We start from the raw sequence: 27,229 nt of genomic DNA, 5'->3' as shown, positions 1-27,229 counted from the left end.
ATAAACGATTAGTTGATGTATTAGAGACCATGAATCCAAGCACGTAAGGCAGGCGTATTTTAAGGGGACACAAAAGATGAGAAGAAAAACCAAAGCCTCACTTTAACTCGTTCCAGCCCCAGACGATTTGCGAATGAATTATAACGCCCAAAAAATAAACTTTTAGTGCAGTAGACCTTTCCCGCATTCCCGTAAACAAAGGCACCAACTCGAGGCTCGGGTGGACAAAACACAGTGATTTGTATGAAATTGTCCACCCGAGCCCAATCACTATTTCTTTATGTTTGTTCACTGGAGCGTAATGCGGGAAAGGTCTATTAGACACCCGCCTTTCACACTTTGCAATTAATAATAGGAAAGACTTTAAGCAAGACAAGTCATCTCTGTTCCTTGAACAACACTTGAGCCTCTTAGGGTGGATTTCCACTGTCGCGTAATTTTTATGTGCGCAAATAAAATAGCGTCAATGTATGCCGGAAAGGCCGCGCGTAAACGTTATAGTTGAGCGAGGGTCAACTTTTACGTTAAAGCGCGACCTTCCATAAATTGCCTCTACCTTATTTACTAATGTGCCAACACATATAAAAATTGCGCAACAGTGGAAATCCACCTCGTCCACGTCCGTATGAGAACTCACTCACAGCCAAGAAAAAAAATCCAACATTGCAAAACTCAACCGGTGGACTATGGAACACGTTTAGTATACTTTGTATGCCTTCGCATTCGACAAAGGAGGATGCATCCTAATCCTCCTCTTCACACTCTCCTTGTTGGTTTGTTTCAAGGGCCTTTTTTTTTCGGCTTGGAAATCTATACATACATTGTTCTCTGTCGTGGAACTGGTGATCTCACCGGTAACTCTTGGACGAATTTTCCACCCATGGCTCTACTTTAATCTGTGGTACGGTCACGTATTCTAAAACAAATCATCCACGGAGGATCTGGCATGTCGACAACGCGGTCAGGTACCAACTTACCTGTCAAAAGATTTGACAGCTTTACTGATGTCTTGCAACCGCTCAACATCCCCTCTTTCCAATCTTTCAAACAGTTTGTTCAATCTTTCCTGCTTTGACAGTGACTCGTCACCAGGTTCGTCCGCAACCGCTGAGCTCCGAGTTGAACTTGGAGGACTGGTAACAGGCATAGGATGTTTCGCGGCAGCATTTGTACCGACATAGTTTGGCACTGAGTTTGAACGAGTCTTTGACTTGGAGGAATTTAGATCTTCATTAGCTATAGTTAAAACAAAGGGGAAAAAGCGTTAATGTAGTTAATACAACTGTTCACAGAAATCAAAATGCAGGGAAAATTATAATAATCCTCTCGCTGGTCAGCAAATACAAGAATAGACTGTACCAGAAAATTTTAAGTCTTTTCCTCCTCGTACAATCTATTTCTATTCTTTAGAATCCCGCTCGAAGGACCACACACTCACTTGGCTTATGTGAAGTATAACTGCTGTAGCTCAGTCTTTTTGTCCGAGCATTAAAGCTGATCCCTTCCGCTTGGTCCAGAGCACGTATCACATCATCTCGCTGGAAAAAAAAAACAGCAGCAAATTTTATAGCTACAAATGAAATCTAATAAAGGGCGCTTTCCATTTTCTTATTTCCGTCGTAATGAGAATTTCAATTTCACTCAAAACTATCCAACCAGATCAGTCAAATCCTAAATAGTATGCTCGAAGAAGAAGACATTCAGCCAAACTCTTGGAAAAAGCCCCTTTTAGTTTCAAAATGACTAGTCTGGCCTTCTGCCAATCCAATGAGCCAGTCAGAAGTAAACCAAAGAGACCATTAAAACAAAAGCTCCTAAGCGTTTCATAGCATTGGTTATTTTATATTTGACCTGGAGAGTTCAACTGGATAAAACGTGTAGCAGCTCCTTTCTAATCAAGAAAAACAACTTTTCAATAAGAAAATGTGGTCAAGAATTACATGAGCGTATTGTAGAGGCGTTAGTTCTCGCTTGTTCCTCATTGTCACTGATGCTCCATTTTCCAGTAGCAAAATAACGAGTTTTACAAGGTTAAACCTAAAAAAGAGGAGACAAACCGGAACAAGACTGTCAAAAGTAGGCAGTGGCAAATGGAGACCTTAAGATATCCCTTTTGCGGTGTACGAATAAGGGCAGGCTGCACCTTACCCCGAAGAAACTGCTACCGGGTACATTAAAAACCTGACTCCTACCCGCAGGGTTTTCGGTCAAATTTTCAAGTACCGGATTGCCGATTCATAGGTGAAAAGAGCGAAGGTGGGCGCCGTTAGCATAACGTACGCCGTTTAACATAAGTACTAAAGGATCGAACCTCTAGGGGGTTCGGGGGGAGGGGGTGGGGGGGTGAAAGTTGGACTCTCTAAAACGCCACTTCCTGAGTTCCTTTGACCATACCCTTCCAAGGTGTTAAAATAATCAATCAGTCAATCAATCAACCAATCAATTAATAAGTAAAATTTGAGTTGGTAATTATGATAAATATAAGTCTACAGGTGTCCGTCCGTTCTAATGCTTGGACGGAATTGATGAGTTACAAAAGGGAGCAAAATAAGGCAGTTTAACTTTTTCTTTGATAAATGGAAACAATATTATCCAATATATCAGAAAATAATTATTTCGTATGGAATTACCGTCCTTATATGTCAAACCTGCGTCAAAAAAAGTCCCCGCTACCCAACTGCGTAGGCAAAAACGGCATGTACTATGACCCGGAACACCAGAACACTCTCGAAAGAAATCGGAAACCCTGGTAATGGGTGGAACGCAAAAGGCAAACAGAAACCCTAACCCTAACTTGAAAAATACTGAATTTTGTTTCTGTTTGTCTGTTTTTTTTTTTTTTTTAGTTTTTTTTTATTTGACGTGTTCTAGAGCCGTGTTACAGGGTGTTCGGAGTTCCCAGTTTTATTCCATGCTGGCAGAAACAACGTAATCTTAAGTTTCCTATTTGAGTCACTAGTACAGAAAGCAAGCCAAACAATGAATGTGAATCCTTTACCTCGCTGCCTCATGAAGTGGCGTGTTACCACGGTCGTTCGTCACATTTACGCTTGCTCCGTGCTATTTCATCAACAAGAATTAAAAATAATTCGATTATTATATAAAAGAGGTATTCTATAAAGAAACTCTAGTAAAGTGTTGATAAGGGAGAGACACACAAGAATTTAGTACTAGCAAAGCAGTGACGGAGTTTAGCTTATACACTGAACAGAACCAACTACTCCGTAACATTAACCACTTTAAGAAAGTTTGCACTTCACGAGATAAAACAATAAAAGCCTTCTTAATAGCTAATCCAGTTTTCCGTTATTAGGGAAAGTAGAAGAACCGTCTCGGTCCAAAGTACGCATCCTTCTTGTGTGTCAGTGTGGGTCAATAGTCCAGTTTCGAATTCGTCGCGGACGCTTAATAGAAGCACTGAAGACTTATTTATACAGGGTTAACCTCGACTTACAGTGAAATATTCACAAATACCGGCGGCGAGAGGGTGCCTGAATTTAAGTTTAAAACAATAGACACAGTTGTAAACGGGTCTTCTTCTGACTGAAATTTAAGAACACATTTACCTTAGGTCGAGGCTAACAGTGTATAAATGAGTCTTTAGTGCTTCTTTTCAGCGTCCGCAACGAAATCGAAACTGGACTATTGGTAATCGAGAGGACTAACACATGATAAGTGTTTCCGAAGGGAGTGACGAAGATGATAGTGGACAACTCTTCTGGGTCAACAGTTTTGTTTTAATCTAGTTAATTTTTGTCAGTAGTTTCCCTCTCAACAGGCTTATCGTTTCCGTATTCTTATTATCACATCAAATACTATTGTCCGCAAGGGTCAGTTCACGTCTGTAAAAGCATACAAAGTTCTGCGTTTATGGTTTTGCACATGAAAAAGAAAACTTTTATCTGTTTATGAAGTCACCCTTGTTCGCCCACTAGCCAGCTCCCAGGGCCTTTCCATTGGAAAACAGTAGGGGGTACCCTAAGGACAAAGTTGTTTGCCCATTTGATATATGGACGGAAGCATAAGCTAGTATGCGTTTACAAGTTTAAACGGAACTCCTGTGGATATAGTTTTACTGTACCCCTATAAGGACGTTAGCGGGGTCCACATGTCCGGTGAAGCAACACAAGTGAAGAGGGGTGTTTCCTTTGTAGTCTTTGATGTTCACTTTAGCTTTGTGGCTTAATAGAAGACCAGCAACCTAACATGCAACAATACAGAAATGGCCATACTTAGAACGATAACAACAATTAATTAACTACCAATGAATCCTACAAGTAAATGTGTATAATAATGATAATGACGATGATAACGATGATGATAATGATGATGATGATAATTGAAAATGATGATGTAGCGGAGCTCCACGCGTGGCGCAGCCCCATAGCTAAGGAAATGTGGTAATCTACCCATCCGAGAAAATTTGGTAATCACGTGACCGTACACCGAGCGACCGAGCGAGCGACCGTCGGTCCGCACCAAAAGCATACCAATGTAAAATGACTCAATCAACAGGATGCAACTCAAGATTTTATTTGGAAGGAAATAACATGGCCGCCCGGACTTTTAGAAAGAAAAAAGTTGTGTCTTATTCGGCATTATTTTTTATGTTTACACTAAGGTGGATAACAGAGAAAGAGCTAGAGCGAGTTACTGGAAACAAAGGAGACGAATTTCGTAGGAAGAAAAACATGGAAATTCAAAGCGGCGGTGAGAAAGTGAGAAGTGCTAGCGGCCAGCAAGGTGAAAATGAGCGGCAGTGAAAAATAAAAGCGAACATGAACACAGCAAACAAAATATTGGGTAAGCACATGCAACAATTCCTCCACAAAAATAATGTGTAACTAGGAAGTTTGACGTTTTAGTCGTACAAAACAGCGTTGTAGTCGTGCAAAACAGCGGCAAGGGAGAGACAAAAAGGCGTGCTGCACGTGCAAATTTGTTTTTTGCTAATTAGAAGAAAAAGTGTGCTGCACTCGCAATTTGTTTTTTAGCTAATTAGATCTATTAGTCTTGAGAAGCCATTTTCATTGTCTTCCCCGTTTAGTATTACACGATTTATTTTTTTTGTTGTTTACACGTATTTTTAACCAGAGCTTCGCTTTTAGCCCAGGATAAATCTAAATATTAATGATAATGATAATGATAATGATAAATGATATTATTATTCATTCAAAATATTTCCCCGATTCTGATTGGCTAAAAGCACACGTTTAATTCACCATAACCAGTTACTTATGACCAAATTTGGAAGAATTTTGTGTTTAGCGAGGAAATGGCGTCAAAAATGCAGTGTTCTTGCAGGTTAATGCACTGTTAACGGGGAAGACCTGGGGACGAGGTTAAGTTGTTTTGGTTGTGAACTTGAAAAATTGCGGACATTTCACTCGTTTCAAGAGTAAGAACTAGGCGAAAAAATAGCGAAAAACATGGCAAGAACAGCAAGAAGACAACTCGAAGAGTGACAATTGCCATTTGGAGAATATTTGCGGGGCTGAACAACCCTAAACGTGCACTATCGAAGATAAACTTAACATCGATGGATCGATGGAGATAAGCATGTTTTAGCCATGTTTTTTAAACACTAAGAATTATTTTGAATGAATAATAAAACAATTATTGAATTCGGCTTTCGTATCATATGAAAAATGTTGGCGATCTCGGAGGGTGTTATCCGCCTCGGCCTACCGCCTCGACGGATAACACCCTCCTCGATGTCCATAATTCTTCATAAGATACTCAGCCTCATTCATTAAATGTTAAATAATGATAAATGACAATGATAATGATAATGACAATAATTACAGTATAATAACGTTCAAAGAGGGAGCCCAGCTTGCTATGGCGGTTTTCAGTGGGGCCATTATGTAGGCCAAAGAGAGTGACAGATTTTTTTAAGTCCGCGAGCGGTCGTCCTTCTTTCTTCAGGGCAACACGCGGCGAGCAAAAGTAAAATTATGCAACTCTGAATTAATGGTAAAAAAGGATGAGAGATTGGGACGGAGTGAGGAAACAATTTCTTCGCTCGGGCTTCCGCCCTGGTTACGGAGCCCGAGTACTGCAATTTTCACTGTAACGTACCCTGGGATGATTATACTGACAAGCGAAGTGAAGCGGTGCTCGCATCTGCGTATAGTTTTTCACATCCGTCTGAGCGCCGCGTCGTAATAACAGGTTTGTCATTTCATCGTATCCTCTGATCGCCGCCATATGTAGCGGTGTCATGCCTTCACCGTTCCTTACATTTGTGTGAAGGACCTTCTCTGCCGCCTCGCGCGACTTCTGAAACAAAAAAAAAAAAACAGCAAGAAATACGATTTAATCCATACTCTCATTCTCACGCACATGAGACACGAATAATCCAAGATCACATTAGGTGTCATAAGTTCCCACTTACAGCTTAGCTCCATCTCATAATTAAATAAAAGGGCAAGTGTCCGAAGTGTCAGCTTTTGAATTTCTTCCCGGCGGGGTCTCGGCGGTTAATTTATTTTAGCAATAAACCAGGAGTAATAAACTTTAACACACTTCTACATTTGACATTTCATGAAAGTAAACATCAACATTGGCAGATAACATTGCACCACTACCCTCTGTTGTCATAGACTTTGCAATGTTACCCGCTCAGAGTTTTTGGCGGGAAACAGTTTTATTGTTAGATGCCATGCAACCTCGAATAGAGAGAAGTGTGATGTCACGTTACCATGGTAGCAAAATGTCTGGATCACAACAGTAGGGAGCTTAAGCAACTAGAATGGCAAAAAAGCAATAGGCATGATTAACAAAATGACAATTTGCACTTGCATCACGCTTTTTGGTAGATTTCTTTTTGCAGATTTACTATTATTCTTTCTTGGGGCCTGTTAACATGTAGGTGGGGAACCCCAGATAGGTGAGGTAACATGTGGCGGGTCATCCCACCTATCATGCAAACGTGATCAAATTTAAAATGAGAGATTATATAGACAGGCGGGTTACTCCACCTAAGTGGGTTACCTCACCTACCTGGGGTCCCCACCTCCATGTAAACAGGCCCTTATATCCACGTGATGGCTATGCTTTTGAGGATTATTTGAATAAACGTAAACGACTGCTGCGACATGAAACTTCGTAATTTCACACGCCCGCTTATGGAGTAGGTGCAATTTTCTTTTTCTTTTTCTAAACTTAGATAAGGTCCTTCCGGATTCAAACCCAGAAAATTTCGCCAACATTTGACAAATTAAATGAAATTGAATAAGAAACAGTGCGAATATTCGCTTTTTAAGTGCCGTTTTCGGTTTGTTGTCATCCAGAAATTTTGCTACCATGGCAACGTCACAAAACGACTTCTCCTCTCTATTAACCACAAGAGTACGCGTTGCCAGGGAAACAAAGTTCAGCACTGACCTTTTGCCATTTGCTACATTTCTCACACTGACACAGCGGATGACAGAGGTCCTTGTCGGAGCGCGGAAAGTCGCCCCCATCTTCTTCGTCTTCTTCATCGTCACTCGGACCAAGTTTATACCGGACCTGACAGAGAATATAAGTAGGTTATAATTATCTGATTATGATTACACGGGTCGTAAACTCGAGCCCGTCCCGCCAACAGCACAAAGAGAAATAGGACACTTTTACGAACAACGCATCTTTGGACTATAACTACAGCACTAAGGTTCATTTTGCTTTTCCTTCCTTATTACATAACGCAGTTTCAATAAGGGCTCATTAAGAACAACCGTAATTCGAACAAGACAAACCGAAAAGTTTGGAAGCATTCTGGTACTTGCAGTCAATTAATTTCATCATGAGAATGGCCTAGCCTACTGTGCGTCAAGTAACTACTGCACTATACTTCACCTTCGTTTCTCGCGTCTCGCGGCCTTGCTGCTCGCTGTTCGCGTGTTACGCGCAATAAACTAATGCCTTTAGGGGAAAACAAGAGACTGCTCGTATCCCGCTACTGCACAGCTCACACGACGAATTCAGATTCGATTTCACGAACTCACCAAAGTTTTGCATGTGCAATGACGTTGGCAATGAAATGAAAATTGACCTAAACAGCCACTGGCGTTTTCCACAATTCCTTTCAGCAAACATGTTTTCATTCAGTTTTTAAAGGTATTTTCAAGCAAATTGATCTCAGTTTCACCGCGCAACAGCGCGTTAGGTGAGCTGGAGTAACTTCTTACCATTTCGACATCTCCATCTGCAACTGTGCGAATGAATCGGTCAATCTGCAATTAGATAACATATAATGTCAGCTAAAAAATCACTGATTTGTCTCACAAACCCAAGGCTGAAATAAACAACTGTACATGGGTTAAAACTTACAAGACCTCAATCAAGAATATCTTGTACTTGTCTTCTTCACAGTCAGTGTAATACTCAAGTTTTGTTGCGGACACCCATTTTTTGCGCGCAAAGTACCGGTCGCGTGACTACGAGTAGGTTTAATACACTTCACTTGAGATACATGCAAGTTGTTTGTTTAAAATGCCCCCTTTACAATTTTCTCAAGCCAATTACAAATGCATGAGTTTATTTTTTGTTTTTAATTATTTTTTAACCCACCAGAAGGGAATCAAAATTTCCGACATGGCAGACGTTCGCTTTCCCGCAGTTGACTTCAATTGCATGCCAAATGTGGTTCCTTTGATTCTAGTTAGGTTATTGGCCCTTGCATTACACAGACAAAGTCCAGTTTAAGATAGATATGTTGCGGTCACACTGACCCCTTTTCCCGCCTTTTATTCCATAAAAAAGAAACTACGTGTGTGACCGCTTCTTCCCGAGATAGCTCGGCAAAAGAGCCGCATAACCAATTGAAGGAAACAAAAAAACAATGCTTTGACTCGGGTTCTGAGTGATACAATAAACCAACCTACCAGACGGTAGAGTGGCTATGATGTTTCCCAGGTAAAGGAAGCACTGTACAAGGCTAGTAACCCGGGAAATAACCTTAGTGTGACCGCTTTTACTTCGGTATGTATAACTACAACCTCGAGAAAATTTCCATGTTGAATTGCTTTCACAAGGCAGGAGCCCCAGGTATATCCAACCAGGACTATAATCATACCTCTTTTGCTCTTTCCTGTTCCTTGGAAACAATGGTGGGAAATTCCTGCGACTGAATGAGTGGTGGACCTTCTGAAACTGAGTTTGTCTAAGAACAACAAATTAAAGTCTTTTTCAATTACAGCTACTCTCTCTGACTAAAAATACAAAAAATAAAAAATTATAATAGAATAAAAGTAGCAAGATTAGGTAAAAGCCTGTTTCACACGTTTGAGTACAACCACGAAAGCTCATGTAAGATTGAAAGCATGTGATATCCACCCAAAAAGAAGTAAATACGAAGGGAAGAATAAGAGAGATGATAAGCTGCAAGTTCAAGGCCAAAAGGAAAGAAATACTACAGAAGAGTCCAACGTTATTTTGAGATGCTAAAAACGACCGTAAACAAAGGCAAACAAAGTGGGGTAAAGCATTTTCAAAAAGTTAAATGAAGAGTATAAAATGCGAGTGATCTAAGGGATTGAGGGGGAGGGCTTGTTAACATGATAGAACTCTCATCGGCGCGACTTCCATAGCGGGGAGACTACTTGGTACTTCCATACTGAGATGATTATTTACAAGAGAGGATGTTGTACACATTTACATGTTCCTCCCGCTAATCCATGTCCCACGTGTCGACACCATCTCGAATTGACAAAAATTAGGCAAGGGTAACCCGATCTGGTCCTCCGACAAGCCGATTTTTTTACCAAAAGGAGTGATTTTTCTTCGTGTATATAACACTGTTTGTCGACTTTGCAACGAATCCGTCCCCGTTACCGCAACCGGGTTGATCTTGGGCCGCCCGGTATAATTCGTTCCGTGGGATGGGATGATTTTTCCCAGTAATATCAAGCGAATGATCACAGAGCCAAGAGAGGGAACCGGTGTGAGCTGACGCCGGTACTAAAGTCAACCCCTTAGAGCCGATAAAACAAGTTCCTTGATCTCAAACACACTTCTTAGAACGCTATTACTAAGAATTTTACAACTTACTGTGTCAGCAAAAGATACTGTTTGTTCTTGCTCTTCGCTTGCAGCTACTATAGCTTCAAGAAGTATTTCCGATACCTGGTCAATGATACAATTTGAAATAAAACTTAACACGCTTATAACTAAAGAAACAACAAGTCTATACAGTACTGTGTGGCAGTACCCTAACCGTTATAATTCAAATAACTACTCCCTGAGTAGGCCTGTATTTGGCACCATTCAAGAGTCCCTAGATTATAATTATATGAAAGGGCAAAAGCGTGCTGGAGAGACAATGCCTCAGCCTCAAACTAGATGTGGCGTCCCTTACCCTCTCTCCCCAATCCCCCTTTTTTTCCCCTTCTTCCCTATCCCCTACCCCTTTCCACGCCGGCTACGCACGCTAACTAGGGGCACTAGGGTTTACCCGGTTGTGATCCGGCGCACAAAGCGGAAAAACCCTGGGAAAAATTAAAAGCAGGCCAGCGTCCACCTCTCCTGGTAGAGAAGACAATCAAAGCGGAAGATTGGCTTCACCTCGTGTGTACGTGTGCGCCCTAAGTATCCGCTTTAACGTTGTAAAATGGCCAGGCCCAGCTATAACAGCCTGTCAAGTTGTAGCTAACAGTCTTAGGGTCTCTTGCTTCAATACTTAAACCTGAATGTAGATAGGATGTCGAAAGACAGCCTATAGACTGAGTGGAACCTTGACATGCATTCAAATACCTGTTTGTTATGAGAGCTGTCCAGTGGAGTGGCCTTATCCTTGTTTCGTGCTTCCAAAGACGCGCCTTTCTCCAGTAAAAGGCGGACAATCTCAGCTTAAAACAACAAGAGAGAAACAAAGAAAGAAAGAAAGAAAGAAAGAAAGAAAAAGAAAGAAAGAACGCGATGATTAGTGTCTGGCCGACTGACATATCAACTCCCAGAGTCATTGACTGGATGTCTGGCTAGCTGGTTAGAATAGTTTGATAATAGTTTGATCGACTTGCCATATAGCTGACTGCTGATTTTCTGTCCGTGACCTTCTGTCGATAAATCGACTAAAAGCCTAATTGCCTGACACACAAATTGAATGAACAGAGAGGGCAAACAGCAAAAGGCAGAGACGACCACGTGACCACTTTTTTCTCCCGCATTTGACGTCGCTCGGCGTTTGTCGTTGGCCATTTTCCACGTAAGGAGGAGTGGTTGTAAGTATAGTATGAAAATCAAGAGTGAAACTGAACTTTGTTATCGTCTCGGGTACAACATCATCATCCGGATACCTCAACCCGTGACCTCTGTAACAGCTGGCTTCAGAGTGCAACTTACCATACCCCCAGCGAGAAGCAAGGTGAAGTGGAGTATCTCCATGCTCATTTGCAGCGTTCACCTTCAGTACTTTCACTTGCGTGTCCAAAAATACCAGCGCCCTTGTGCACTGCAACAAACAATGACAAGTCTTGTAAAACGGGTCTAACTTTTGAGTCTATAGACGAAATTTGTTAACATTCAAATAGAACGTCTCTAGCAGTTCTTTCACATGGTACTATTTAGTTTACGGAAACTTTGCAGGGTCTTAACCGGCCACTTTTGGGAGTAAAAGAGGTTACAAAGCAAGCAAGAGAGAGGGGTTCGACTGTTCGTAAATTTTGATAATCGCATGTACTTGTGATACAACAGGATAAATTCGTATGGATATTCTTTCTACCTTTTCTTTCATTACATTACACTGTAGTTACAAACTATCGATAGACGTTAAGATAACCCAATATGATTCTTTACCTTTTCGTGCCCATTGGCGGTGCACAAGTGCAAAGGCGTATTACCGTCATTATCAGGAGCATTGACATCAGCTTTGTAATGCATTAACACCAACTAAAATGCAAAGAAACAACCAACGCGTGAATTTATAGTTAGCAAATCGACTACATTTGCTCGTAAAAGTTGCCTGTATTAATAAGACTGAATGGACTGTATGAATAGATCTTACACGAGATGCAGTAAACTCACACAGTGTTAACACCATGAAATATACGGACAACAGCTATTAAAATAACAGACGTTAGACTGAAATAAATGGACTCTTGTTATTACGGACTTATAACTGTTCCTATACATGTTGTGCTTTCGGTTAAAAGCAAAAGACCGGGTCGGTGTTGCGTCGAATTGCACTATGGGACTGTTCTGAGGTCGCTAACGCTTCTTTCATGGGCTATTACGAGACTGTTCATTCCCATGGTGCAATTCCACACAACACTTACCCAGTCTGGTAGCCTGTTCCAGGCTCTCAGATAATGGGGAAGACGCTTTTCGCGTTTGCGCTTTCTCAATTCAGCAGACCCGACTATCTCGGGGCCTGGAACAGGCTACCAGTCTGGCCGATAACGGGAGGATCGCATGGCGGGGTTTCCACTGTTAAAACTTTGGTCAAAGCTGTTCAAAACCAAAGGAATCATGGATGTGAACTCACCGCAGCACTGCCATGTCCTCTTTGACAAGCTAGATGCAAAGCTGTTGTACCGTGGTAATCCATAGCATTAACCACAGCACCTCTCTTGATCAGCTTATAGATCAAATTTGAATGGCCTGTTAATTAGAAAGAAACAAAGCGTAAAACAATCAATATTCCATTTTGCCAGGTGACTTTTCAGTTAGAGCGGTTTTCATTTGACTGTCGAAAAGTAATTGGTTTTGCACTTTCTACACGATGCGTTTGGCTTAAAAGATTCGCGCCACCTTTTCATCCAATCAGAAGTAAAACCAAAGCCAATTGTGACGCGCTCGCACGATTTTCCCGCGCTTTGCGTCAGCCACATGTAATTACTTCGAGTTTTGATTGGTTCAATGTATTGTCTGTGTCCTATGTGATTGGCCAGAGTAATTACTTTGGTTTTGGTTTTACGACACTCAAACGAAAACCACTCTATGACGAACATTACGCAACCACGACGGCGACAGCAGCGAAAACTTTAATGACAAAGTGAGTTTGCGCTGTTTCAAACCTCATGGCGAATATTCCATTTCGATTAATTTGTCAACAGTAAGCAAATTTTTCTGGCACTGAATTTTCTAGGACCACATCCAAGTTTAAAAAGAAAGGGAATATCATCGTCTTGTGTTTCTGTCCGACATAAAACATGGAATTAGGAATTTCATGTCGCGGTCGTGCAGTGAACGCAACGAAATGTAACAGCAAGTGTGAACCACGTGCAGAGTTGTCGTTTTGCTCACTAAACCTTTCGATTTTTTTAAGATCTCGATCGTGGTCGTCGTCGTCGTTGCGTAATCTCCTAAAGATAACAGAAATGAAAATGTGGTAAGAACATCAGTGACCCACTCGCCAACGTCATCCATGATCTTTAACTAAGCCGACAAAATTCTCTTGTTATGAAGGTGATAAGGTGATTTCCAACGGTGCAAACTCCGTTAATACATTCACGTACCATATTCAGACGCAACATGAAGTACAGTTCTTCCCAAGTCGTCTCTAGAGAACACTGTAACAGCGGACGGGTCATGGCGCTTCCTGCCAGAAAAAGAAAATCACCAATCAAAGTGCCGTACTCAAATGTTCGGAAACATCACTGACACAAAAATCATTTAGCATTAAAAACTGTTCATTTCTGAGTTCCAATAATTCTCACTTTCGAAACGAGTCGAAATGCAAAACATTTCTTGTGTAAATGAATTTCACTTACAAGAGAACAAAAAACATCTTCGCACTTAGCCTCGTTTTGAAACAGAGGCTTAGGGTAACTCGGAAATGGCCTATACAGCGTTTTCACGTGACGTCACGGCGGTTATATTGGTGTTCCAAAAAAATGAAACGGTGGCCCGCATGTTGGTGTTCCAAACCAGTCCTATTGTTTTTTTTTTTTTTTTTTTTATGTAAACCATTTCATTTGTTCCAATAAATTTGTATGGATGCTGTCCACGTTAGTGTAAAAGCTCAATTGGAGCCACAGTGTGTACCTGGTGTGTAACTTTTCACACTTGGCGCATGAACACAGAGGATGGCAAAACTTTTCACCAGAAGAGCCATGATCGCCTCCAGAAGACAGTAACATCTCCACTTCTTCTTCGTTGCCGTTGGATGCAAACTGAAAAGCAAAAATAAAAACTGTACATGCATGGGTGAATCTGGAATTAACGTTACTCTGACAGGCGATGGACGTCTGGTAGAATAATAAGAGTCACTGGGATGGAAACAATGTCCCGGGATAGGCCGGATTTCCACCGGAGCTAGACTTTATAATATAGTAAAGAAGCTTTCTGGATAAACTTGACTTAACTGATCTTAAGTTTCTAGTCGACTAGGTTCGTATTAGTGGGTGCGCACTTTACTTAATTAAAAGTAACAAGTTGAGAAAAACGATCCGTGGTTGATACCATGGCGTAGTCCATTTCCATAAGGTCTAAGGGAAAAATAGGGAAAGGAGGCAACTATACGGCTGGAATGAGAGGTTTCGTTTGCTACAAAGTGCCTTCGAAGAAAATTACCTCAAAAAGCTTTTCTAGTGCAGTTGACCTTGGTCTATCCGTTTCCATAACAAACCAAGAGGAGGGCAACATCTAAAAATGTACCACAAGAATATCACGTTAGTAAATCTATTTTCATCAAACATTTTTTAGTTGGGTATCTGGTGATGGACGGCTGTTTTTAGTTGAAATCCCAACAAAAACTTCAGAACGATCACTTGAAGAAATCGTTTCAAATGGGTTTGAAGAGCTGGTCAATAACAACAACAATAAAAACAACAGACGTCAAAGCAAGTCTAACGCGTTTTACAGTTAGGCTTCGAATACAGCCCTCTCTTCTCCGGCTTGTCGCCGCTGGGGACGGTTGTATTCTCAGGTTATTTTACAGCGTACAGAAATCTGATTATAACGTTTCATTCCAAATTTTCCTTTCCTTAAATTCGTGCCCTGCTGCTTGCGCTCTATCGGCATTTGTTTTAATTTGACACCAGAAGACTCCTACCCTTGCGTCGCTAATGAAAACCGACTTTCAATTATTTTCCCCTGGTTTTAAGACACTAATCAAGACGGAAGCTCAGTAAGCGCCCAAAACTAAACGAACATCGTTTAAAACGCGGAATGATGTTCAGTAATCATTGGAGTTATGCCAGGAAGTTCTTTACCACCCCAAAAAAGTACAAGGTGATGACATCTTGTTAGTTTCCAGTTGGGAAGTTTTTTTGGCAATCCTTAGAAACCCAGGGGGAGGAGGGGGTAGATATAGCGGGGGTGAGGAAATGCACAGTTTTTCGTAACTCATATCTCCCGCCTTTTTGGAGTTTTCTTCTACCCATTCTTTTTATTTGCCACTCTGTCTCAGATGATTTTTCAGACAAACACTGTACAGACCTTAGCAGGCGAAAGTCCCTTAAGAACGTCATTAACATATCCTCCTCTGATGTGTTCAACGGCTGCTTCTATTGAAGACAAAAAGAACCTTCGAGGGAAGAAACAGTAACAGTAAGTGCGTGAGACCATAAGAACTACTGATACATGGTTTTCCATTTGGTAAACTCAGATTATAGGATGACTGGTACAGTTGCCTTTCAATTTAAGACTTTTCAATGATGCCAAAGTGAAAGTACAGAATAGTCACTTCAGTTAGTACCGATTGGCCATTTAGGGCTTTTCGTGAGAGTGAATGGACTGTTGTTTGGGACGTTTTCACATGACGTCACGGCGGCCATATTGGTGTTCCAAAACAATCAAATAACCTGAGATCAGGCCCAATTTTAGCGCTTCTCATACATTCTCTCTAACGGCTACTTTCGCCTTGCCCGCCGGCATGTAATGTTCAAAGCGAAACGAAAATAGAGCCTGGTCTCAGGTTACAATCAAACGGCGGCCACGTTGGTGTCCCAAACCAGTCCTGTGGGAGTTGAACTCTATTCTTACGAAAAACTTTCTTTTGTTGCAATAAATTAGCATAGATGCTGGCCACGTGAGTGAAAACGCTCTATTAAAAGGCTGCGCAAGATAAGAGAAGAGAAGAGAAGAGAAGAGAAGACACAGGATTTGTTGGCACACCAACACGTCCACCGTTTCGTTGTTCTGTACACCAATATGGCTGGGGGGGGGGAGGGAGGAGAGATTGGGGAATTTTTTTTCATGTGGAAACAACAGCCTGTATTCTTTATCGAACCATCCTCTGGTGAGGGTACCGCCCGTCCTCAGACTCAGCAGTCCCTTATTTCCGGAGGCTAGACAGCCATTCTTTGTGTTGTCACGGAACGCTCCACGCCATCGCGAGAGGACACAAAGAACAGCTGACTGCAGACTCATCGAACTTGAGTTGAGAAAGGTATTTGGACAATCGCCTTTGAAGGATTGGGCCTCGTCACTTACTGGAATTCATTATGTCCGCGCTTGGAAAAATGGAAGTTATGCAGATAGGTGATGTTGGCAAGCCTGAAATGAGGAGAAAAAAATGAAATGTAACAACGGCCGACAACAGAAATCTTAACTTTTATAATTCTTTCCATGAAAATGGGTATAAAGACTATAGACAAAATATAAAAGGAAATTCCTTCAGTACTACTTTTTAATGGTACTTTTCCTTTTTACTAATAACTAGTTTACAAAAAAAGAAAAACAACGTAAGCCATGTTGTAATTCCGGAAAAGCTGGACCAAGCTAACACTTACCAGTTGGGAATGTCTGACTTGATTATCAAGAATATCAAGGCTGGAAGTAGGTCATCCACAGTTATCGCTTCAGCTGCATCTGTTATGTACCAATAATTACCCACAATTAATGAAGAAACAACAGTAAAAGCGAACATAATGAGCCTGTATTAATAGGTCAACCTCTACTGCACCGTTATTGTCAGTCCCAAATATCACTTCTATTCGTTAATAACGGTAAAGATGATCTCTACTAAGCAATCGTGGTCACCTTTACCCAGGTAAACTTGAGTTAAAGTATTTTTTATTGTTTTCACCTCTATTAACCAGTCACCTTTTTAAGAGGTTCATGTGTACCACACAAGTGCAATAAAATGATTCAGTTTATTGCCTGTTGTCATTGACAGTTTTTTGTATTTTCATGAACAAACCAAATATCGTGCATATGTATTTGTTGAACTGATTCTTACGGGTGACTACGATAAAACCAAACTTTGCAACAGTCAAGATTCTCGTTTCGAACTTTCTCTAGTTTTGCGACTTCTTTTGTGTCAAAATGAAATCAAAAAATAATTGTGCAATTTCCAGTACAGTGAGTCAACTCTCTCTCTATAAGCGTTTACCAAGGGTCATAATTAGCTGTCCATTCTGAAAATGAAATATTGGTATTTCCTCGAACGTTTTGCTAAAAACCATTCCTGTCGCGTAAAATATTTAGAAATTGACTGGCTTGACAGCCCTGATTGATAGTGGAATTCCCTTTACGATTGAACTTATCTGGCAGATCAGTTTTGACAAATGGTAAGCATCCTAAGACAAATAATTAAAATATCCTTGCACTGGGAGCAGCACCAGGTGCTTGTTTTTTAGAGGGGGTGTCCAGCTTATTAATAGGGAGCTTAAGGTGGCTGAACACAGTTTTGCGGGTAGTCAGCGGTAACTCGCGTGACGGCAAGTGTTTTAAATTAGACAAACAAACATGGCGGCGAAAATAGCAATGGTACACAGAAGACGATTTCTCAAAATCCACTCATCAAAATTTTGTGATATTTGGCAGAATTTTGACTTTTATCGTATTCTAAATAATGAGAACTTTAAAATGAAAGTTGAACAGACGAATTTTGTGATACATTTAATAATTACAATAGAATCATATTATTGATTATCTGAAAACCCGTCTGTTAAAATTTGGTCAAATAAGTTTCAAATGGTAATGATTAATTATAGTAAGCTGTGCGCAAGTTTATAGGAAAATCTAATGAGCGAATTTTATGTAAATTGAGTAAAAGTGAAATTTTAAGGTTGTATTCAATCGTTCAGGTTGCCATGGAAACAACGAAAACGTCACATTTTACCTGTCGATCAAAATCTTTTATCAGTATATTTTTCATTTGCCAAGTTTCAGCTTGTGAGCTGTAACTATTCTCTTGCCATGATTTGACAAATGACATATACTCACAAACTGTCAAAACTGTGTTCAGCCACCTTAAGCAACAACGACGGCGACGGCTACGAAAACGTCAGTTGAAAGATGAATTCAGGCCGCTTCAAACTTTATCGCGCTTATTCCATCTCGTTCAGTTCGTCAAATGTTGGCAGATTTTTCTGGAGTTGAATTTTAAAAGACTGTATCGAAGTTCAGAAAAAGAAAAAAGAAAGTCGTGGTCTTGTGTTCACTTCAATCTCCACAAAACGTGGAACTACGGCAAAGAAATGTACAAAAAAGCGTTATGCACGTGCAAAGTTGTTATTTTGTCAATCTAAACCTATTGATTTTTTTCCGTCCTCGTTGACGTCGCCGTCGTCGTTGCTTAAGCTCCAGATCCCTATAGAGCGTTTTCACATGACGTCACGGCGGCCATATTGGTGTTCCAAAACAATAAACGGCGGCCATGTTAGTGTTCCGAACCAATCCTGTGGGAGCTGAACTCTTTTCTTGTTCAAAAACTTTCTCTTTTTCCAATAAATTAGTATAGATGCTCACCACGTGAGAAGAAACGCTCTATTGAGCCTAAAGGAAAAGGGTTGAATAACAGGGAAAAAATTTTGGTGTAGGATTATGGGTGGCACCCATTTCAGAAAGGTATCAACCTTGACAGGTGGTCCATTAAGATTCAAGAGCTGACTGTAGTGTTAGAAGTGTTAAAAACAGTTTAGAAGATAAAGGTATCTAAACTGACCTTCTGGAGTTTTCATCTTCCTGTCTGTCACTATTGTAACAGCTTTTTTCAGGCAGTGGAATTTTTCCAAAGGAGTATTGTACTGGAACAAAAAAGAACAAAAATGTGTGACAAAACAATAGTGATCTCTGAACGTGACAGTGCTACTGAACTGTAGCTATAACTTAAACGAAAGAATCTTAACCTAATGTCCTCACTTCTTGCCTGTGAATACAGATACCTCGCTCTCACATACACATCATTTAGATTGTAAAGTGAATCCTACACTGTGTGATCATTCGAGTGAAACCTCTACAACACTACTTTCATGTGGTTCTACGTTTATTTATAATGCTGTATAGATTTTGATTAAGAAATGTAACTTTTAAGCCTTTTGGACGAAATCCTACAGTGTGTCCATTCAAAATAATGACACCTCTTCAGCAGTACCTTCACACTATACCTGCAATTAACTTTGTAGTATTTTCAAACGAAATTAAGGATCAATTGGCAATCTTTGGAGTTTCAGAATCGAAAGAGTGAAACGTACCCGATTTAAAAAAGAGAGAGCTCTCCTTCCTCTTGGTAGGTTTGTGCTGTTTAAAAGCAATAAAAAGTAAGATAAGAATCTGATAAACCTAGTAACTATAAGGCCTGAAAAGAAAAGTGGGACAGAACGTTCATTTTAGTTACCCCTTTAAGCCCCAAGATCCACATACAAATTCTCCAAACTAATCTCCATACCTTTCCTTACAGAATTAGTTGAGAGAATTTGTTTAAAGATCAAAGCATTTTCCTTTAGGTGATCATTTTGTCAACTCTCATAACCTTATCTCTTGACAATGTATGGATACTGTTAGGAGAAAATTGATGATGGTCACTATTGGGACTTAAAGGGTTAAAAAGGGGTACTCCCATGGGGATTCTTATCATAATTTATGATTTGTTTTAAAAAAAAAGTATGCGAGACCTTAGAACTATTAGCAATTTGATGCAGTTATGTTAGATACAATTTACCTATAAAGTTGACAGCAGAGAGCAGTTATGATCAATGGCGAGGTATCCTCTGTGCATACATGTTCTCACAAAGATCATGCAGTCACCCTGTAGCCAGCATTTCGCAGTGCAGTTAGTCATATTGTGCAATTCTGATCCAGTTGATGTCATTTTTCACATATCGCAAAATTCTTCCAAATTTGGTCGACAATAGCTAGTTATGATGAATTATACGTGGGATTTCAGCCAATCAGAAATGAAGAATTATTCTGAATAAATGGTAATACATTTAAGTGGTACTTATAAAGGAGACACTGAAAATAAAAGTAGATTCTTTTCTAAAAATCCAAGGTACCGGTATACTCACCGTAACTGTTCCTTCACTCCTAAATCTTTAACTTGAATATCTGCCAAGTTGCGTGTCATCTTGTTCAAAAGAGCATCCTGTATGATTATGAAATCAAATGATCATGACAAAAATCCAGAAAAAGTTAATGAGTTGTATAAAGCAATGACCACAGGAAATAAATTAGGTTTGCAATATAGTTTTAATTTGAGCTCACAAGGATCCACTATTTTTTGCTAATCCAAACCAAAAATAAAATTTAAATAAAGATCATTATTGTACATGCAGCCAAAAGGCCATCATTTCACTCATGGGTTTCAGGTCCTCCTCTTTATTTTCATATTTTTATCATCATTCCAGGTTGTCTTCTGACAAGATTAAGGAAATTCTACATAACTCTTTGTCATTATCATTTCAATTAATGCTTCTTCAGTTGACGCAATTCTCTCAAACTTTTGCAGAATGAATGACCCAGTAACACTGAAGGTATGAATGATGTTACAACCAGTCCCTAGTCCCTTGATTAAAATGCACCAACTGTCAGTGCATTTTAAAATATGTTTTTGGTGCCAATTCATCTATTTTGTTTTCAAAATCCATTTAAAGAATCAACAAAAAAATAAATATATAAAATCTTCCCAGCTCTAGATTTTCCATATTAATCTAGCAAGAAAAATTATTCTTATCACCATGCAATTAAATTAATATTGTTAATTGACCTAGCTTGTTCAGTCAAGATGGCTGGATATTGCCGTCATTCTTCTTTGTGTATTTTCTTTTCCTTGACTTTGTCTCAGTCCATAAAAATGAACAAAAGGAAGTTGGCCGACATTCAACTATCTTGACGAAACAAGCTTGGTCAACAAAGCATATGCAATTACAAAGTAAATAACTTGTACAGCTGTAAGACACATGCTGGCCACTTACTTCTTTTCCAAAAATAGAACTGATTCCTCTAAACAGCTGGCTATGTAGTTCATTCATCATGTATGTCTAGAGAAAATTTTTTTCTAAGAATAAGTAAACAAACATAGTCATAGCCCTAATGCCACCTCTTAAAACCCCCTGCTACTAGGAAATTTGCATAATGTCTTTAGCAGTGGTGGGTGCGATGAGATGTAGAGCTTTAATAATATTGCAAGCTAATAATTTCAGGAGAGATGATTATTGCCATGAACTTTACTGGGCTTTTCAAAAACACCAAATTCTGAAGTTCAAAAGCCGCCTTCACAATTATGCTTTTTGCTGCCATCAATCACAATTATAATCACAAGCAACAAACCTTGAAACACAGAAACACACAAAACGGATCGAAATCCACCATTCACAAATCAGAAATCATTGTCTTTTGAACCCGTTGACTAAACTTCTCTGTTTCCTAAGAGATCCTTTCCTAAGATGATTGACGACAGTGAAAAACGCAAACGTAAACGTCAGTTGCCTTTTGTACTTCAGAATTTGTGTTTACGAAAAGCACAGTAACTCATTGATATCTGTTCGGTCAAAATGAAATTTGATTTCCCTTGTCTCTTAATGTTAATTATTCTTGATCATGTCTAATTAGGGTCTGGAAACTAGGTTGAAAGTTGCCTAGTCCCTGTGCATGAATTTTGGCAACGTACGTGTATCAAGACGAATAGGACCATGTGACCCAAAATGCATAAGCCCCACTGCAAAATGAGGCCTAGGGACAATACAAAATTGAAACCATTTTGACCTGGACCTAGAGACAAGTTATGTAATACTGAGTGACATACCTCAATGGCAAGCTTAACGTTGTCCATATAACTGCTGTTATTTTGGGCTTGTTTTCTCTAAGAAAGATAAACATTTCAGTGTGTGAAATGACACAGGCAGTCAGGCAGTGGTGCAGGCAACTGTCACTGACTTAGGGTGCTTTCCATTTGTCAGAACTGACCGGCCAGGCCATTCTCTTTGTAATGAGAATTTTGCTTTTAATCAAAGCTATCCAGCCAGATCAGTCAAATCCTAAATAGCATGCACGAAGGAAATCGTTTTTTTATCAAAAACTCTTAGAAAAATTTTCAAAATGACCGGTACAGCCATGGTCTGGCCGGCCAGTTCTGACTTTTGGAAAGCCCCCTTAGTGCAGGACAACTCGGATTAATATTAATCTGATTAATATTAATCCTAATGATTATTATAATCCAGTAATAGATTATTATAATCCATTACTGAGGTTTGAGCCGTGCCTTGATCAATTAGGATTACTATTAATCTTATGTAGGATCAATATTAATCAGATTAATATTAATCCTAATATTAGATCCAGTAATAGATTATTATAATCCATAACTGAGCTTTGAGCCGTACCTTAAACTATTAGGATTAATATTAATCTGATAAATATAATCCCACATAGCTCAAATTTGAACAAGTCTCTCAATAAAGAAAATATTCTATTCTAACCACGACGGGAGAAATTCATGTTCATAGTCAACATCGTGATATGCCGGCTCCGAACCTCGAAACAGTTAGTGTCTTTGGGATTGTCGCGATTCCTACGCAGCTGGTAGTTATTCCCTTTCTCAAGGTCCCCTTTCTTGTAAAAACACATGCCCACCGCACGGATGCGCTGGCCCAAAGGTGCTTGTTCCTTTTCATTTACTTCTAGGCTCAACATCGCTACCAGCTCTAACATATGCAAGTGATCGTGTGACTGATGTGATCAGTGTTATGTCCTGTCAGTCCCTTGTTCAGCGTGTAATGTCTGCAGTTTGTCTGTCATAGCTCTGATCTGGATTATAATAGAGATTAATATTAATCCGGATGATTATTATTAATAATAATCTAATCCTTCCAATTTTTGCCGTGCCTTTATCTATTACTGGATTATAATAATCTATTGCTGGATTATAATAATCTATTACTGGATTATAATAATCTATTACCGGATTATAATAACCATATTATAATCTATTATTATTATAATCCACGGATTAATATTAATTCGAGTTGTCCTGTTAGTGTCCACCGTTGGGATGTCAAGATGCCTGGGTTGGCCATAAAAGGGACAGTCCATTGTCAGTAATATGAAGAATTTTATGGAGTCTTCTATTCATGCAAGTCTGGTGTGCAGCTGATTAAACCAGAATACATGGCTTTGTTTTACACAAAATTTAGTTTATTTCTGGGTCAATTCTGATTGACAAGGCGAATATTGTCCATGGTAATGAGGGTTTCAGTCAAACATTTGTACCTTTTTCTGTAGGTTTAGCTGCTGTATGTGCCATCAAGGTGTCTGAAATGATAAAATTTTATTGTCTGTACACAATCATTTATATGTTTACTTACAAGTTGTGAATTTTTCAGAGCTGCCTGCATGGCTCTTGTGTAAATAGCATGAGCAGCATCCTGTAGAAAACAAAAGGAGATGAAGTTAAATATATATGTACGCCGATGGCTAAATTGGACGAGCACTGTAGCTAGACAGAATGAGACCTCAAAATAAATACAGAAACAGAATAACTACAGTGAAACCTCCATAATACAGACACCAAAGGAACAGAGCAAAGTGTCTGCATAACAAAGGTGTAAATTTGTAGAACAAAGTAAAGTAAAGTTTGGCACATCTTCAGGACTGACAGAACTGTCTGAAAAAGAGATGTGCCCATATTATAGAAGAGTTTAAAGGGAGACGTTTGACTTGATGTTTTTTCTTTGACTGAGTGGAAAAGCATTGGGTACCAGACCTTACCTAACCCTAACCCTAACCCTAAACCTAAATGAATGCTTAACCCTAATCAGTAAAACGAGTGCTTAATCTTAATCACTTAATTCACTACTTAAGGATTACATAGAATAAACTCCCCTTGAGTAAAATAAAAAAGTGACATATTTGAAAAAAATAAACTGGTATAAAAAAATAAAACCAGTTTAAAAATTTTGAACTGGTTCAAAAAAAATTTAAACCAGAAAAAAATTGAACTACAACATGTATTCCCATAAAGTAAATGTATGAGATACATGGTATTGATAATGACAGTGATTAGCCTCAGCTGATTACCATGGTTGGCAATTTATTCATCTAAGGATGTTAAATCACTTCAAATGAACAAGAAATTTGGTTCCCTCCTGATCAGTCAAGATGTTACTGTGCTTTTACCGGTACTTGACTTTCGAATTTTAGAGGGAGAGGCTTACAAGTTAAAGTCAAGATCATAAAATGCACATTGTAATATTTAACAGCTAGTTTTGAAGGAGAAATGGGCCACACATAAACCTGTACTGCACTTTAAATCCACATTCAAGGAAAAGTGCTTACCATTAAATGCCGCAAGGATTCTCCTTCAAGTTGTTCATAACTTGAATTGAATAACACTAAAATATCATCGATATGTTGTTTCTGGGTATTTTTGCTTCCTAAAAGTAAACACAAACAAAAACCTTCAGCGTAAGGGACACAAATTATAAAGACTGAACAGTGAAGTTCATTATAGTTAAAATTAATTAATTTGTCCACTTCTCTTTCAAACTGTCAATTTAAGAGATCATTGCTTTTGTATGAGAAAGCCACATACATCATAGCTTGACTGCAAATGCAGGCACAGTACCAATAAAATGAAAAGAAAAAATAACATATTATAGACATACCAGAATTATTCCATAAGAAATTACAACATGCTTGTAAAGTCTCCAAAGATGTCACGGCTGGCTCTAAACTACCACCTGAAAGAGAATAGAGCATTACATGTACATGACAACTGTGCACCGTACACTCAGAGAGGCTAATAATAATAATTTTCACAATAAGGCCCGGGTCGTACTTGAGGGAATTTTTTAAAGTCAAATATTTGGCAACAAAATTTTTTGAGAAAAAAAATGGATTTCAAATTTTAACATGGGTTGCATTACATGAGACTTGCATTTTCCAAAACTCCAATGACTGAAGGGACATTATATCAATCATATAGACCATCTTTGAGGAGAGCTCTTGCTTTGCACACTAAGAGAAAGCATCACATGAGAATGAATGGCTGCCATATGATTATTCTTGCTTTTTTTTTCTGCAACAAAAAGCAGTTCAGACAGTTCAGGTAAAGGTTATGGAAGCTATCAACAAGCCTTTTATGCAGTTGACTGCAGCTTTCAGGAAGCGCAGATTGCTCGAATTGACGTCGATTACGAAACCGTCCATGGTGTTGGACTCTTTCAACAGCAAGTAGAATTTCTTCTGTCCCTAGGGTGGCCATTGCAGAGAAGTTTGACAGTATTATATTAGTACATACCTGTAGCAAATCAGGTGGCTTGAACCCAGGAGAACTGTCATAAATCTTACGTGGAATTATAATATTATTATCACTAATGATTGTCTGGGTGAGTGTAAGTACAGTAGTCCTGAAAAGGACTGTTGTTGACAATAACTGTCTGATATTTCAAAATGTCAGTCATCGTCAACAACTGTCATATTCAGTACCACACTTGCCCAAACAATCATTAACATTCCACTATACCTGTACTTAATTCACTAGCATGACAATATAGCATGCAAATTAACCCTTTACACCCCAATATCCACATACAAATTCTCCAAACTGATCTCCATACATTTCCTTCATGAGTGAGTTGAGAGAATTTGATAAAAGATCAAAGCATTTTCCCTAAGGTGATCATTTTATTAATTCTCATAACCTAATCTCTTGACTTTGTATGGATATCGTTAGGAGAAAATTGATGTTAGTCACTATTGGGACTTAAAGGGTTAACAGCGCTAAAGTCACTCTTACCTATTCCTCCTTCTAGTGGCTGCTCAATACACAGGACAGAAAAGCTTTGATTGTTGCTATTAAAAAATGTCTCTTCAAATAGAATTCGCACCTATATGTTGAATAATAAATAAATATATTATAATAGTGGCTATTGAAAGTTTTATGTCTGAACTTTCATGCAAACTTTGTGGTGTGTATTTAATTAAATTGTAGCAAACAGTCACTTGAAGCAAAACTTTATTTTAGCAGTTAGGGATGCCTATTGAGCTTGAAGGCCCATCTGCTCAGGAGTCCCGCATCTTAAAAGCTACTAAAATATGAAATTACATTTTAAAAACCTAAAATACAATAAATTCATCTAAAACTATATGTTTAAAAACCCTAAAAACAATACAAAAACGATACAAAAATAGGAGCTGCAAAACAAAATTGTGACTTTGCTAGACATATACATGTACATGTACGTCAGACATACACGTACATATCTGTCTGTCCTTTAAAAAAAGAAAACTAATAATATTATTTTTGGCATCTTTGGTACAGCTGTAAGATGAGGTCACTTTTACCCAACCTAAATATACAACCCTGAAAAAAGTAATACAGTATGCTTCTTACTGATTTCACATCCTGAAAACCTTCAGTTGTTACAATGAAGTCTCCACTGACCTGTACTTCCTACACAACAAAACACAACTCACACTTACTTGAATGTAAGCTGAATATACATGTCATTATTATCTGATTACAGCGACCTCAATAAAATTGCTTTCAACAGTGTAAGTCCTTAAATTGTTGTTTCTCATGTCAGTTTGAAAATAACTACAATGTTTGAACAATTTTAGATGCTAAATTTATTTACCATCACTTTGTACTTGAACAAAAATAACAAATAATATAATACTATTTATCACAAACAGATGTTTGTAATAGAAAACATTACAAAATGTACATTATGTTGTTTTGTTTGATACATACAGAAAATTTCACATCAAAATTCAAATTTTCCCTTCAAATGAATGTCCCTTGTTCTAGAAAATGGAAATTTTTTACCACAGCGAATGTGCGTGTAACAGGGCTCTGGATGTCATTAACGGCCTCTGTAACCTATATCACCTGTCACCGATGAGCTCATAAAATAAAGAAACAGTTGTGTACAAGCATCAAAATGTTATGGGTGAACAATTACATGTACATCCCATGTCTGCTTGACAAAATGGTGATGTGCCTGTGAATACCGCCATGATTACTAAAAATGCAAGTGAAGCCATAAAATGCAATTGAAGCGAATCCACATATTCAAGTCGCAGTTTAATTTATCATTGTCAAACTTGCAATATCAAATTAAATGGACTTTTAAAGAAC

General features: G+C 39.0%; 2 protein-coding genes across 3 annotated transcripts in view; one reads left to right on the top strand and one right to left on the bottom strand.

Annotated features, from left to right (window-relative positions):
- The window catches only part of LOC140928405 (uncharacterized), an 88,178-nt gene that overhangs the window by 3,159 nt on the left and 57,790 nt on the right, over window positions 1–27,229 (top strand). The gene's annotated exons all lie outside the window — the stretch shown is intronic.
- Window positions 1–27,229, bottom strand: part of LOC140928388 (ankyrin repeat domain-containing protein 27-like) — a 38,211-nt gene that overhangs the window by 1,776 nt on the left and 9,206 nt on the right. Inside the window, exons 3-32 of one of the 2 annotated variants that reach the window (XM_073378123.1) lie at window positions 26,483–26,542; window positions 25,886–25,976; window positions 24,753–24,827; window positions 24,424–24,521; window positions 23,454–23,513; window positions 21,896–21,952; window positions 21,066–21,131; window positions 20,160–20,236; window positions 19,347–19,392; window positions 18,818–18,899; window positions 16,659–16,737; window positions 16,360–16,422; window positions 15,364–15,451; window positions 14,497–14,568; window positions 13,969–14,096; window positions 13,440–13,522; window positions 12,467–12,582; window positions 11,779–11,871; window positions 11,326–11,434; window positions 10,738–10,832; window positions 10,036–10,110; window positions 9,062–9,148; window positions 8,175–8,219; window positions 7,390–7,515; window positions 6,082–6,282; window positions 4,082–4,201; window positions 2,999–3,060; window positions 1,941–2,037; window positions 1,439–1,538; window positions 978–1,236 (exon numbers count right to left, since the gene is read on the bottom strand). In XM_073378123.1, coding sequence (XP_073234224.1) covers window positions 978–1,236; window positions 1,439–1,538; window positions 1,941–2,037; window positions 2,999–3,060; window positions 4,082–4,201; window positions 6,082–6,282; window positions 7,390–7,515; window positions 8,175–8,219; window positions 9,062–9,148; window positions 10,036–10,110; window positions 10,738–10,832; window positions 11,326–11,434; window positions 11,779–11,871; window positions 12,467–12,582; window positions 13,440–13,522; window positions 13,969–14,096; window positions 14,497–14,568; window positions 15,364–15,451; window positions 16,360–16,422; window positions 16,659–16,737; window positions 18,818–18,899; window positions 19,347–19,392; window positions 20,160–20,236; window positions 21,066–21,131; window positions 21,896–21,952; window positions 23,454–23,513; window positions 24,424–24,521; window positions 24,753–24,827; window positions 25,886–25,976; window positions 26,483–26,542 — 2,810 coding nt within the window. The remainder of the gene's footprint in view (window positions 1–977; window positions 1,237–1,438; window positions 1,539–1,940; window positions 2,038–2,998; window positions 3,061–4,081; window positions 4,202–6,081; window positions 6,283–7,389; window positions 7,516–8,174; window positions 8,220–9,061; window positions 9,149–10,035; window positions 10,111–10,737; window positions 10,833–11,325; window positions 11,435–11,778; window positions 11,872–12,466; window positions 12,583–13,439; window positions 13,523–13,968; window positions 14,097–14,496; window positions 14,569–15,363; window positions 15,452–16,359; window positions 16,423–16,658; window positions 16,738–18,817; window positions 18,900–19,346; window positions 19,393–20,159; window positions 20,237–21,065; window positions 21,132–21,895; window positions 21,953–23,453; window positions 23,514–24,423; window positions 24,522–24,752; window positions 24,828–25,885; window positions 25,977–26,482; window positions 26,543–27,229) is intronic. The other variant, XM_073378124.1, reaches the window with a different exon arrangement.

The sequence above is a fragment of the Porites lutea genome, chromosome 2, assembly GCF_958299795.1.
Source record: "Porites lutea chromosome 2, jaPorLute2.1, whole genome shotgun sequence".
NCBI lineage: Eukaryota > Metazoa > Cnidaria > Anthozoa > Scleractinia > Poritidae > Porites > Porites lutea.
This window is presented reverse-complemented; position numbering and strand designations above follow the sequence as displayed.